The 13694-nt window shown below is 42.3% G+C and overlaps 1 protein-coding gene across 5 annotated transcripts in view; it reads right to left on the bottom strand.

Moving 5' to 3' along the window:
* Window positions 1-13694, bottom strand: part of LOC132830004 (lysophospholipid acyltransferase 2-like) — a 93929-nt gene that overhangs the window by 71020 nt on the left and 9215 nt on the right. For 2 of the 5 annotated variants that reach the window (XM_060847461.1, XM_060847463.1), the window contains exon 1: window positions 815-1165. In XM_060847461.1, the coding sequence (XP_060703444.1) occupies window positions 815-883 (69 nt within the window). In that variant the 5' untranslated portion in view covers window positions 884-1165. Of the gene's footprint in view, window positions 1-814; window positions 1166-13694 lie in introns of those variants that run through there. The other 3 variants (XM_060847462.1, XM_060847464.1, XM_060847465.1) reach the window with 3 other exon arrangements.

Genomic DNA, 13694 nt, shown 5'->3' with positions numbered 1-13694 from the left:
TTTATATAGAATCTTTGCTGCATGTTAAAACCTAGCACAGCCAATGAATTACTTATAAAATGCAGTCACTGTTTTCCTGTGGACAAGGAACAGCAGCCAAACTGGGCCAGCAAGATCACACAAATTGCAAATACTTTGATGGTGCTGTTTAAGAGACAAGTTCAGTTCAGGCTTAAGACAACTAGTGAAATAATGCCAAAAGATGGGCGTTGGGTTAACATCTTGTCTGAAAAAGGCACTTTCTACCATGCAAGTACTTCCTCAGAACAGAACTGAAATATCAACCCCGAGCTCCTGTCTAGAAATAGCAAGTTCGTGTAAATAGAGATGAGATAAGAGCAGAAAATAGTCGAATGACATTTTTATTTCATTTCCAGCATCCGTAGTGTCTTGATTTTCAGTAGTCATGAGATGTTGACTGAATAATCTGCATTTTAGTTACGGTTCAGGGATGAACACTGGGCAGAACACCAGAGGAAACCCCACTGCTATTCTTTGAAATGTTCCCGTGAGTTCCTTCAGCTACTTGATAAAAGCAGACAAGGGCTCTGTTTATCTTATCTGAAAGACAACACCTCCTCAGTAAGGCACTGAAGCATCAGTCTTGATGTTATGCGTGAGTGTCTGGATGGGAGTTTGATGTGAGGAGTGGGGAGGAGGGAGAGGTGGATGGTGGGTGGTGGAATACTATTAAGTCAAGGCTGGCCCCGAGTTCCATACTAAAGCACGAGCAAAATTTCCATTTAGATAAAATGTTTCAAACCAGAGCAATCCCTTTCTTTTTTGTTCACCCAGAAATGTATGAAATCGTTACCTGTTCTATGGGTAAACGGAGTCTCTCGCTGAGAGGCAGAAGTAGCTCTGATCCACCGCTGGAACCCATGCTTGCACCCAGCAGATAGTGAGAGGCGAGTGGCGATCTCCTTCCGGAATGCACCTGAAACTGACAGAACTCTCACCTGAAACTGACAGAACTCCGAAAGCCCACAAACTCCCTGCTGTGTCTCGCCTTACACTCAGTCCCCGGAGCTGACATCAACTCCTCAAACTTTCTGAATAAGTGCAGTTGATTGGACAACGTCATTGTTTCCAAAACATGGGTGGGGAGAGGGAGACCTAAGTCAAGAGATCCCCCAAGGAAAGAAAAATCTGGCCGCACGCAAAATTTAAATTTCAAAAGGGTGTTTCCCCTCAGACGCGTTCTCTCGAGAGCAGAACTTTTCGAGTAGGTGCAGAACTGAGCCCATAGCACACCCTGTTGGTCATCTGCTCAATGCAGTGGGATCAAATCCTCATACATTGATCATGTTCTTCTGCAAAAGGGACAAATTTCTTGAGTTTGTGTAAAATAAGGCAAAAACAAAACCCATTCACTGTGCTCCTAATATTACATGAGTGAATTAGCGTACATCCATACACACTCATAAATTGTACAGCATGAAAACAGACCAACTAAACCATGGCAAACATAATCCCAAACTAAGCTAGTACCACCTGCCTGCTCCTGGCCATATTCCTCCAAACATTTCATATTCACGTACTTACCCAAGTCTTTTAAATCTTGTAACTGTGCCCACTTTCTCAGGAAGTTCATTCCACACACTAATGACTCCCTATGTAAAAATGTAAGAATTGCCCCTCCTTTTTCCAATCTCTGTTCTCTCACCTTATAATGTGCCCCCTAATCTTCAAAGCTCCCACCCCCACCCCTCACTAGGGAAAAGATAACCTACCATTAACCCAATCTACACCCCTCAAGATGTCACACAGCTCTATAAGGTCACCCCTCATCCTCCTACGCTCCAGTCAAAAAAGGTCCCAGCCTTTCTTTGTAACTTTAACCTTCCATACCCAGTAACATCCCCCAGATGAACAGAACAGTCTTCTTTTGCAGAGGACAGGTGATAATTTAAAATTCATGTAGCACTTTTAACCCAGTAAAACATCCCTAAATAATTTCACAGAAGCATGAACACAGAAAAATAAAGGTATTGTGCCACAAAAAGACATAGACAAGTGATCTATAGCTTGGGTGAAGATTGGTTGCAAGGATTATGGTAATGGGGCTAGAGAGATTTAGTGGGGGGAGGGGGGGATTTTCAGAGTTAAGGGCTCAAAACAACTGAAAGTGCAACCACTAATGTAAATTCAGTTTGCTCTAGAGACCAGAATGAAAGGAGTGAAGAGATTTTGAAGGGTTGGAAAATGGAAGGTAGCTTGAGGTAGAGAGATACAGAAATAAGCCTTAACTCTGAGAGAGATTGGATGTAGAGATTATAGCAATATCAATAAATACCATTCGTGACTCCTAGCAAACTGGAAATCAGATCAATCTATAGATTTTGAATATTTTGCTTCACTGTCACTGTAAACAGATGCTCTACTTATTACCATCCAACAACATTTTGACAGTCTAGGGGAGCTCCTATAGGTTTGTGTGTGGGAACACTTGATTTTATAAGGAACATTATACCATGAAATATATATGATTTAGAGAGCATAATTACAAGCTGGTTCTCAAGTCAATTAGAAATCAGAAAAAATGAGCACCATTAAACTGATCTTCTTTATTTATATCCCTTTTGAAGTCTGTCTGTCTGCCTCAGGGTAAGCCCTAATGTCAGCCATGAGAATCTTGAGGCACTTACTAAGGAAAGAATAACTGAGAGAGTTTCCCCTCAATGCTTGGACCTCTGAGACCCAATCTAGATGGAAAAGATTCCTTGGAAAAGGTGTAAATCAGTTATTAGATTAGATTACTTACAGTGTGGAAACAGGCCCTTCGGCCCAACAAGTCCACACCGACCCACCGAAGCGCAACCCACCCATACCCCTACATTTACCCCTTACCTAACACTACGGGCAATTTAGCTTGGCCAATTCACCTGACCCGCACATCTTTGTGACTGTGGGAGGAAACCGGAGCACCCGGAGGAAACCCACGCAGACACGGGGAGAACGTGCAAACTCCACACAGTCAGTCGCCTGAGTCGGGAATTGAACCCGGGTCTACAGGCGCTGTGAGGCAGCAGTGCTAACCACTGTGCCACCGTGCCGCCCATCAATATTATATCCAATTGGCATATAAACTCAAAGACCAGTTAATCTGCCCTTGGTGGTTGATGTTTGCCTAGGCAGTGCTTTCAGCACGTGGACAAGTCATTCAATCCAACTGTGCCTCCTCCCACCATACTGCTGATGAAAGGACTAAAATGTTAACTCGCTTTTTCTCTATTCATTGATGTTGTAGCTTTCCTAACTATTTCCAGCATCTTTTATCGTCTGTTCACCCCCACCCTGACTTTACCTCATCATCTACCTTCTCCTGAAATAAATCAAGGCTGTTCACATTTATGTTTTCTCCCCACTCTCTGAATGAAAACATTTCTCTTGAATTTCATATTTTTTTTGATTATCTTATAGGTATGGTTTTTTTGTTTTCAACTCATCTGAAAGTGGAAACATCTACTATACTTCTACACTACTGGGGACTCATGCATCATCTTAAAGTCCTCTTTTAATGCTCTTCTCAACTTCTCTTTCCAATGAATGGTGCTGAGCCTATGTTCTTTTTTTTATTATTCATTGCATGTAAGCATCGCTGGCTAGACCAGCATTTATTGCTCATCCCTCAGTGCCCTCGATCTGAACAAATTTGCCAGGCCATTTCAAAAGGTAGTTAAGAGTCAACCGCACTACTTTTGATCTGCAGTCATGTATAGGACAGGCAGACCAGGTATGGATTGCAGATTTTCTTCAGTAAAGGCTGTCAGAGATTCAAATGGCTTTAACAGCAATCAACAGTGGTTACACAGTCACTGTTATGCTATCTTGTTATTCCAGATTTTTATTGATTCAGCAATACCGTGGTGGGATTTGGACCCATGTCCTCAGAACAGTAACCTGTAGTTCTAGATTGAAACTCAGTGATATTACCACTGCATCCCCTTAGTTGATTAGTATTCTTACAAATCCTCTTTATACATTCTCCAGGGTCTCTATATTCGTTTGTAATATGGAGAATAAGATTGTGCGGTGATTTAGGGAGAAATGTTGACTCGGCATTGGCAGACCTCCCTGCTCTTTATTATGTAGTAGCATGGTATCTTTTACATCATCATCAGCCAGTAAACAGTACCCTATTAGCATCACATCCACAAGTTAGTATGTTCAACTATACAGCACTCTGTCAACAATGAATTGAAGGATTCAGTACTCAAATGAACACTTTCAGAAGAGGCGTGTTAGCAACTCGAAGAGACGGTTGAGCATTAAAGCTGGTAATGTACATTGCTTCCCTGATGTTACAGAATGGATGCACATTGACTGTACTTCATTTCAACTGGAATGAAAAGGCATTCTCAGCAGACAACTGTAAATAATCAGAACCACAGACCCAGATGGTTCCACTTTTGCCCCATCCATTTCAAGGGAGTGGGGATGGCCTCGATTTACAGAAAACCACCCGAATTTGCAGCGTGCCTCTGCAGAAATGATTTTAATTAGAATCTTAAACATACTAAATAGCAAGGGGAACCTGAAGAATGTGATTTTCAGAAGACAAAACTACTCTTTTCAGTCCCCTCTCAAACACAGCTCCCTATGTTGAGATACACACCCAGAAGAATAAAATTCTTTTCTCCTCCTTTTCTGAATGCACCAACTCTTTACAAGGACTTTCGTACTGTACCACATTGACCAATTTTTGATTATAACCTTAAGCTTATCAAAGTTCACAGGGTATTCAATTATAGGAGAAGCTTCATATATTTATTTCCCATCAGGAGTCAATTATAGAGTCATAGAGATAGACAATATGGAAACAGATCCTTCAGTCCAACTCGTCCATGCCAGCCATGAATCCTAAATGAATCTATTCCCATTTGCCAGTACTTGTCCAATGTCCCTCTAAACCCTTCTTATTCATATACCCACTCAGATACCTTTTAAATGTTGTCATTGTACCAGCCTCCATCACTTTCTCTGGCAGCTCATTCCATACACGCACTACCCTCTGCATGAAAATCTTGCCCCTTAGGTCCCTTTTATATCTTTTCCCCACTCACCCTAAACCGATGCTCTCTAGTTTTAATGGCAATCAGAAGTAGGAACTCTGTCTGGTTTCCTCATCTACCCCAGCTTTGAGCCAATGTTCCCAATGCAGTAAGTCCTACCTGCGGTGGAGATGAAGAAAGGAGCTGCCATGTATTGTCTAGCTAATGAAACATTAAGTAGGAGGACATCATGGTCCAGAGTCTGGACTGAGTTTAGAACGTTGCAACTTTACATAACTTTGAAAAGGAAAGGACAGCATTTTTACTTTATAATTATTCTTTGGGATACAAAGAAAGCTAAAATTTATTGTGCATCCCTAGATGCATTCAGGAATATGGTGCCAGACTGTGTTCTTGAACTTGGAGTCCATGTAGTGAAGGTACCCCCGTGCTGTTGTTATCTTGGGAATTTTAGGATTTTGACAATGAAGGAGAACCAATGCACCACCAAGTGGGGTGGTGTGTAATTGGGTGGAGAATCCAAGGTGATGGTATTCATATATGTTGGCTGGTTGAGGTGATGCTGTCTTGGAATGTATGTAATACATGACATCACCACCAGGAGTCCCCAGAAAGCCTTTGCAAACATTTAAAATGGAAATCCTTTATTACAAACTGTAACCCAACTATAAATATCATATTTGAAATTTTGCTAATGAGTGAAGCAAATCTTGTTTAACTTTGCTTGGACCTTCTCCACAACTGTAACTCCATATTCCAAATCATCCATTTTCCCTAGTATGATCAGGTGTACCCTAGAACTCTGTGGGAAACTAGAGAAGTGATTGCTGGACCTCTTGCTGAGATATTTGTATCATCGATAGTCACAGGTGAGGTGCCAAAAGACTAAAGGTTGGCTAACATGGTGTCATTGTTTAAGAAGGATGGTAAGGACAAGCCAGGTAAGTATAGACCGGTGAGCCTGACGTCAGTGGTGGGCAGGTTGTTGGAGGGAATCCTGAGGGACAGGGTGGACATGTATTTGGAAAGGCAAGGACTGATTAGGGATAGTCAACATGGTTTTATGCGTGGGAAATCATGTCTCACAAACTTGATTGAGTTTTTTGAAGAAGTAACAAAGAGGTTTGATGAGGGCAGAGTGGTAAATGTGATCTATATGGACTTCAGTAAGGCGCTCGACAAGGTTCCCCATGGGAGACTGATTAGCAAGGTTAGACCTCACGGAATACAGGGAGAAGTAGCCATTTAGATACAGAACTGGCTCAAAGGTAGAAGACAGAGGGTGGTGGTGGAGGGTTGTTTTTCGGACTGGAGGCCTGTGACCAGTGGAGTGCCACAAGGATCGGTGCTGGGTCCTCGACGTTTTGTCATTTACATAAATGATTTGGATGCGAGCATAAGAGATACAGTTAGTAAGTTTGCAGTTGACACCAAAATTGGAGGTGTAGTCGACAGCGAAGGGGGTTATCTCAGATTACAACAGGATCTTGACCACATGGGCCAATGGGCTGAGGAGTGGCAGATGGAGTTTAATTCAGATAAATGCAAGGTGTTGCATTTTGGGAAAACAAATCTTAGCAGGACTTATACACTTAATGGTAAGGTCCTAGGGAGTGTTGCTGAACAAAGAGACCTTGGCATGCAGGTTCATAACTCCTTGAAAGTGATTTGGAGATGCCGGTGTTGGACTGGGGTGTACAAAGTTAAAAATCAGAGGTGAAAAAGGTGTTGCTGGAAAAGCGCAGCAGTCAGGCAACATCCAAGGAGCAGGAGAAATGATGTTTCGGGCATAAGCCCTTCTTCATGAAGAAGGGCTTATGCCCGAAACGTCGATTCTCATGCACCTTGGTTGCTGCCTGACCTGCTGCGCTTTTCCAGCAACACATTTTCCAGCTCTGATCTCCAGCATCTGCAGCCCTTACTTTCTCCAAGTTAAAAATCACACAACACCAGGTTATAGTCCAACAGGTTTAATTGGAAACACTAGTTTTCGGAACACCGCTCCATCAGGTGGATGTGGAGGACACAATTGTAAGGCACAGAATTTATAGCAAAAGTTTACAGTGTGATGTAACTGAAATTATCCATTGAAATTACCTTGATTGTCTGTTGAGTCTTTCATCTGTTGAACTACCATGATAGTTTCACTTCTTTCATGTATAAATCACAAAACTTCTTTTAAAAGTTGCATTCTCAGGTTAACTGTAACAATTGGTGTTATATAGACAATATAGAACATAGAACACAGAACATAGAACATAGAAAAATACAGCGCAGTACAGGCCCTTCGGCCCTCGATGTTGCGCCGACCAAATCCTACCTAACCTACACTAGCCCAATAACTTCCATATGATTATCCAATGCCTGCTTAAATGACCATAAAGAGGGAGAGTTCACCACTGCTACTGGCAGGGCATTCCATGAACTCACAACCCGCTGCGTAAAGAATCTACCCCTAACATCTGTCCTATACCTACCACCCTTTAATTTAAAGCTGTGTCCCCTAGTAACAGCTGACTCCATTAGCGGTAAAAGGTTCTCAATGTCTACCCTATCTAAACCCCTAATCATCTTGTACACCTCTATCAAATCTCCCCAATCCTTCTTTTCTCCAATGAGAACAGGCCCAAGTGCCTCAGCCTTTCCTCATGCGATCTTCCTACCATGCCAGGCAACATCCTGGTAAACCTCCTCTGCACTCGTTCCAATGCCTCCACATCCTTCCTATAGTATGGCGACCAAAACTGCACACAATACTCCAGATGAGGCCGCACCAGAGTCTTATACAACTGCAACATGACCTCAGGACTCCGGAACTCAATTCCTCTACCAATAAAGCCCAGTACACCATATGCCTTCCTCACAGCACTATTTACCTGGGTGGCAACTTTCAGAGATCTGTGTACATGGACACCAAGATCCCTCTGCTCATCCACACTACCAAGTAGCCTACCATTAGCCCAGTAATCCATCTTCTTGTTACTCCTACCAAAGTGAATGACTTCACACTTAGCTACATTGAATTCCATCTGCCACCGTTCTGCCCAGCTCTGCAACCTATCTATATCCCGCTGTAACCTGCCACATCCTTCTTCACTGTCCACAACTCCACCGACCTTTGTGTCATCCACAAACTTGCTCACCCAGCTTTCAAGCCCGTCCTCTAGATCATTTATAAAGATGACAAACAGCAACGGTCGCAAAACAGATCCCTGTGGTACACCGCTAGTAACTGCACTCCAAGATGAACCTAGTCCATCAACTACTACCCTCTGTCTCCTTCCAGCCAGCCAATTCCTAATCCAAACCTCTAATGGACCCTCAATGCCATACCTCCGTAGTTTTTGCATTAGCCTACCATGGGGTACCTTATCGAACGCCTTGCTAAAATCCATATACACCACATCTACTGCTTTACCCTCATCCACCTCCTTAGTCACCTTCTCAAAGAACTCAATAAGGTTTGTGAGGCACGACCTGCCCTTCACAAAACCATGCTGACTATCCTTGATCACATTATTCCTATCCAGATGTTCATAAATCTTATCCCTTACAATTCTCTCTAAGACTTTGCCCACAACAGAAGTGAGACTCACTGGCCTATAGTTACTCGTGCTGTCCCTACTCCCCTTCTTGAACAAGGGGACCACATTCGCTATCCTCCAGTCTTCTGGTACTATTCCCGTTGACAATGACGACATAAAAATCAAGGCCAATGGCTCTGCTATCTCCTCCCTAGCTTCCCAGAGGATCCTAGGGTAAATGCCATCAGGCCCAGGAGACTTGTCTATTTTCATCCTTTCCAGTATTCCCAAAACCTCCTCCCTACATACCTCAAGGCCATCCATTCTAATCACTTGTGACTCAATATTCACACCAGCAACAGAGTCCCGTTCCTGAGTGAATACTGACAAAAAATATTGATTTAGTGTCTCACCAATCTCCTCTGCCTCCACGCACAACTTCCCACTACTATCCTTGACTGGACCGATACCTACCCTAGTCATCCTTTTATTCCTGACATACCTATAGAAAGCCTTTGGGTTTTCCCTAATCCTACCAACTAAGGACTTTTCATGTCCCCTTCTCGCTGCTCTTAGCTCTCTCTTCAGATCCTTCCTGGCAACCTTATAACTCTCAAAATGTTGAAGGTGTTAGCCCCCTGTGTTTATCCTTGAAAGTGGAGTCGTAGGTAGATAGGATAGTGAAGAAGGCATTTGGTATGCTTTCCTTTATTGGTCAGAGTATTGAGTACAGGAGTTGGGAGGTCATGTTGCAGCTGTACAGCAAATTGGTTCGGCCACTGTTGGAATATTGCATGCAATTCTGGTTTCCTTCCTATCGGAAAGATATTGTGAAACTTGAAAAGGTTCAGAAAAGATTTACAAGGATGTTGTCAGAGTTAAAGGATTTGAGCTATAGGGAGAGGCTGAACAGGCTGGGGCTTTTTTCCCTGGAGCGTCGGAGGCTGAGGGGTGACCTTACAGAGGTTTACAAAATTATGAGGGGCATGGATAGGGTAAATAGGCAAAGTCTTTTCCCTGGGGTTGGGGAGTCCAGAACTAGAGGGCATAGGTTTAGGGTGAGAGGGGAAAGATATAAAAGAGACTTACGGGGCAACTTTTTCATGCAGAGGGTAGTACATGTATGGAATGAGCTGCCAGAGGAAGTGATGGAGGCTGGTACAATTGCAACATTTAAGAGGCATTTGGATGGGTATATGAGTAGGAAGGGTTTGGAGGGACATGGGCCGGATGCTGACAGGTGGGACTAGATTGGGTTGGGATATCTGGTCGGTACGGACGGGTTGGACCGAAGGGTCTGTTTCCATGCTGTACATCTCTATGATTCTATGACTTTTGTGGGAATCTGTAAATCCATGCTGGACCTTTCCAATGTTTCTTTATTATACTGCTCAGATTAGATGTTAATCTTAAGGGCCCTGTCACACTGGCCTCTAAGAAATTGGCTAAAATGTATTGATGAGGAAGACAGGAGGCCAGCCAGGACTCCTTCAGAACAGTCAACTTCATAAATAACAAACAACTGTAGAAGAGCTGAGGCAAAGGAAGAATCAGTCAATGTTACCCAAATGGAAACAGGTGGTCGTTATGCTTACCTTAGCAAAAGCTCATCTCAAAGTCAATGCACCAAGTTTATGAGCAGTCTGGTGCAGTCTCAGCCAGTGACCAGGAAGAAGGACAGAACTAATGGGAAGGAATCTGAGATGGACATCAAGGGCAATGGCTTCAGTCTTGCAAATATTTTGTCTGATGAAATCTCTGTTCAGCCAACTGTAGATGTCAGACAGGTTGCATGACAATTTAGAAACAGCGGAGGGGTCAAGAGGAAATGGTGATGGTGAGGTAACACTAAGTAATGTACTGAGTACATGTGAAATCTGACTGTTTTTGATGAGTCGCTGGGATATAGATGGCACAGATATAAATGAGAAGTTAGACAGACCATGGATTGATCCTTGGGAGACCTCATCAGAATGGTGCAAAAATGTTAAGAAAAGCTACAGTAGATGTTCCTCTGGCTACGATTAAATAAACATGGAACTGGATGAGAGCACCCTGCTGGAGAACAATGAAGAAGTAATGAAGCCAGGGCACAAAACATCATTTTCTTTTTGAGAGTTCGTCTTGAAACTTACTCAGAAGCTACTTTAATTTTCCGGACCTAGCTTTTGGTTTTCAGGGATTCTTTATCCATTCTCACTATCTCATTTATTAGGGTAGACTGTCATATGATTACAATAGATTTTGTATTTATGCTGACACATGGCATATTTGTACTTCCACAGAGCCAGAATTAAAATGTTAACATCATCAAGGTTATCAATTTTCTACTAAATTAAAAGCTATAACACCCATGGAAAGCTTTAATTTCTGAGTATTTAAATGGCACAAGACAGCAGACACTGGTTAACAATGAAAGATTTTTCAAAATAATTGACACACATTCTACACACAAAATGTCATCACTCTAAGTAAGCCTTCTGCGGAGTGTTGAGGTCACAGCCTATATACTTCTACCACAGATATACAAAACTGAAATGGTTTAACAGGCAGTTGCTGCTGTTTTTAAAGACATTTCACATTTAAATTTAACAATTAACACAAACATTCATTGCAGTGGTATCCATTCCATTTTACCCCTGTAGGAATCCTTGTACTTATGCAGCTTTAAACTAGAAATTCCACATTCAGTTGCAAGGAACTTTTAATTCTGGTCATCAATATTTCCTTGTTGACAGCTTTCAATTATTCTTTTGCAGTCTCCACCTTGTACTGACTGATGATACCCTCACCAGTGAACCCAAAGGCCAGGCTGGGTAAGAATGGCAGACATCCTTCAAAAGAGTGAGGTGTGGTGACCCTAAAGTTAAACTCACCACCAGTCATCCCACTCAAATAAGAGAGTAGCTTTATGGTCCTCTGAGACTATGGTGACTTTCCTTATTAATGAATGAAATGAGATTTTACTTAACTGATTATAGTCGTCATGATCACCATACTGTAACTAGCTTTAGGGCAGCATGGTGGCACAATGGTTAGCCTCACAGCGCCAGGGACCTGGGTTCAATTCCCGCCTTTGGCAACTGTGTGGAGTGTTCGCACATTCTCCCCGTGTCTGTGTGGGTTTCCTCTGGGTGCTCTGGTTTCCTCTCACTATCCAAAGATGTGCAGGTTAGGTGAATTCGCCACGCTAAATTGCCCATGGTGTTAAGGGAATGGGTCTGGGTGGGTTGTTCTTCAGAGGGTCTGTGTGGACTTGTTGGGCAGAAGGACCTGTTTCCACACTGCAGGGAATCTAATCTTTATATTTTCATGTTAATTAATGAAATTCAAGTTCCTGCCTTTGCCATGGCATAAGCCTGGGCCCCCAGATTACTAGTCTAGTGATGTTTCTATGACTCCATCTTTTCTCCCCAGGATAGATTGAATTGCGATCATTGCTAGATAAAACCATGAGCCATCACAGATTAAAAGATTAGATTGATTGGAGTTGATGAGGCAAATTAGTTGAGAGATTGTGTAGAGCTTAAACACTGACATGGAAAGATTGGGCTAAAAGGCTTGTTTCTGGGTTGGAAATACAATATAACTCAATGTGATCACAGTGGCTACTGAGGCAAGTTACTGTGAATAAACAACACGAAGAATCTGGGTCACTAGCAAGAGGAATACAATAATTTTTTTTAAAGGATAAGGGCCACCATTCTTTGAGGATATGTCTTTTCTTTATCCCAAGGGTCATATCATTAACTTTCTCCATGTCTGGTAAAAGAAAATAGAAGGCCTGTGTGCCACTGAATGGAGAGAATATGCAGAGCAGGATAAATCAAACCTTCTTCCTTATGCACATGGACTGACTTTTGTTGAAATACAGGATCTCAGGGATGGTGGTTATAGAGGTGATATATTGGAACCATCAGCCTGGGTTCTCAGAACCAAATTCAGTGCCTCTTGTTATCAAGAGTGGCTCTCTCCAGAATGATAATCTCCACAGTTGAACAGCTGATGGATATTCCCAATTTCAAAGTCATGCAGGAAGAATGGCTACTTGGATGAAGTATCAAAGGACCATGAGTACCCAAAGAGTGGTAAAACATCGGAGCAGGAGTAGGCCACATGACCCCTCAAGCCTGATCTTCCATTCATTATGATTATGGCTGACCTGCCTACAATAATGAATTGTCTCTCAGATGGAGAGAGAGAGATGCCTATGTCCTTTGGGAAAAGTGGCTCTTTACATTATATCTGTTTATAGGCTCCTTATGTCCTCCTCAGGACTTATTTCTTTTATGTTAGCAGCAGATTTAACAACCATTTGTTTGGTTCCATCATCCAAGTCATTTATATAAATGGTAAAACGTTGAGGGCCCAGTAATGATCTCTGCGGCACACCACTCCTGCCAATCAGAAAATGACCCATTTATACCTACTCTCCGTTTCCTGTTAGCTAGTTAATCTTCTACCCTTGCAAATATGTTACCCACTATACCACAAACTTTTATTTGCACATGTGGCACATTATCAAATACTTCTTGAAACCTATATATTCACCAATTCTCTTTTTTCTACATCATTTGTTACTTCCTTAAAGAACTTAACAAACAACAAATTGGCTAAATATGATTTCCCTTTCACAAAAACATGGGCAATTGTTTTAGCCCTCTCTGGTATGATGACATGAATAGGGAGAGAGTTGGCTTTATCTTGTGAGAGTTAAAAATTAAGATTCTTAACATGAGGAAAATTCACCAATTCAGTCCTCAAGCCCCAGACAGTAAGATTAGAATCTTGTCCTTGATGAACAGCAAGATTATACAATTCATTTGCATAAGTGTTCACATTAGCATCGCATTTTCAATTTTTATCTCCTCCAATGAGACAATAGATGCTGCCAAATCCTGGCAGATAAAACAAACCTGGTACCTGGAGATAAAAACAGAAAGTGCTGGAGAAACTCAGCAGGTCTGCTAGCATCTGTGGAGAGAGGAACCAAGTTAATGTTTTGAGTCCAATATGACTCTTCTTCAGAACTGCTTCAAAACCTGGATTTATTGTGTCCATGTCCATTAAAACCCGTGGAAAGCCTGTGCTGGCGTCAAGCTTCTCTCTCCCTTGGAGGCACCGTTTTGCATAAGGTACCTCCAAGGACAATGAC

Source organism: Hemiscyllium ocellatum, chromosome 30, assembly GCF_020745735.1.
Source record: "Hemiscyllium ocellatum isolate sHemOce1 chromosome 30, sHemOce1.pat.X.cur, whole genome shotgun sequence".
Taxonomy (NCBI): Eukaryota; Metazoa; Chordata; class Chondrichthyes; order Orectolobiformes; family Hemiscylliidae; genus Hemiscyllium; species Hemiscyllium ocellatum.
Note: the sequence above shows the minus strand (reverse complement) of the source record. Positions and strands in the feature narration are given on the sequence as shown.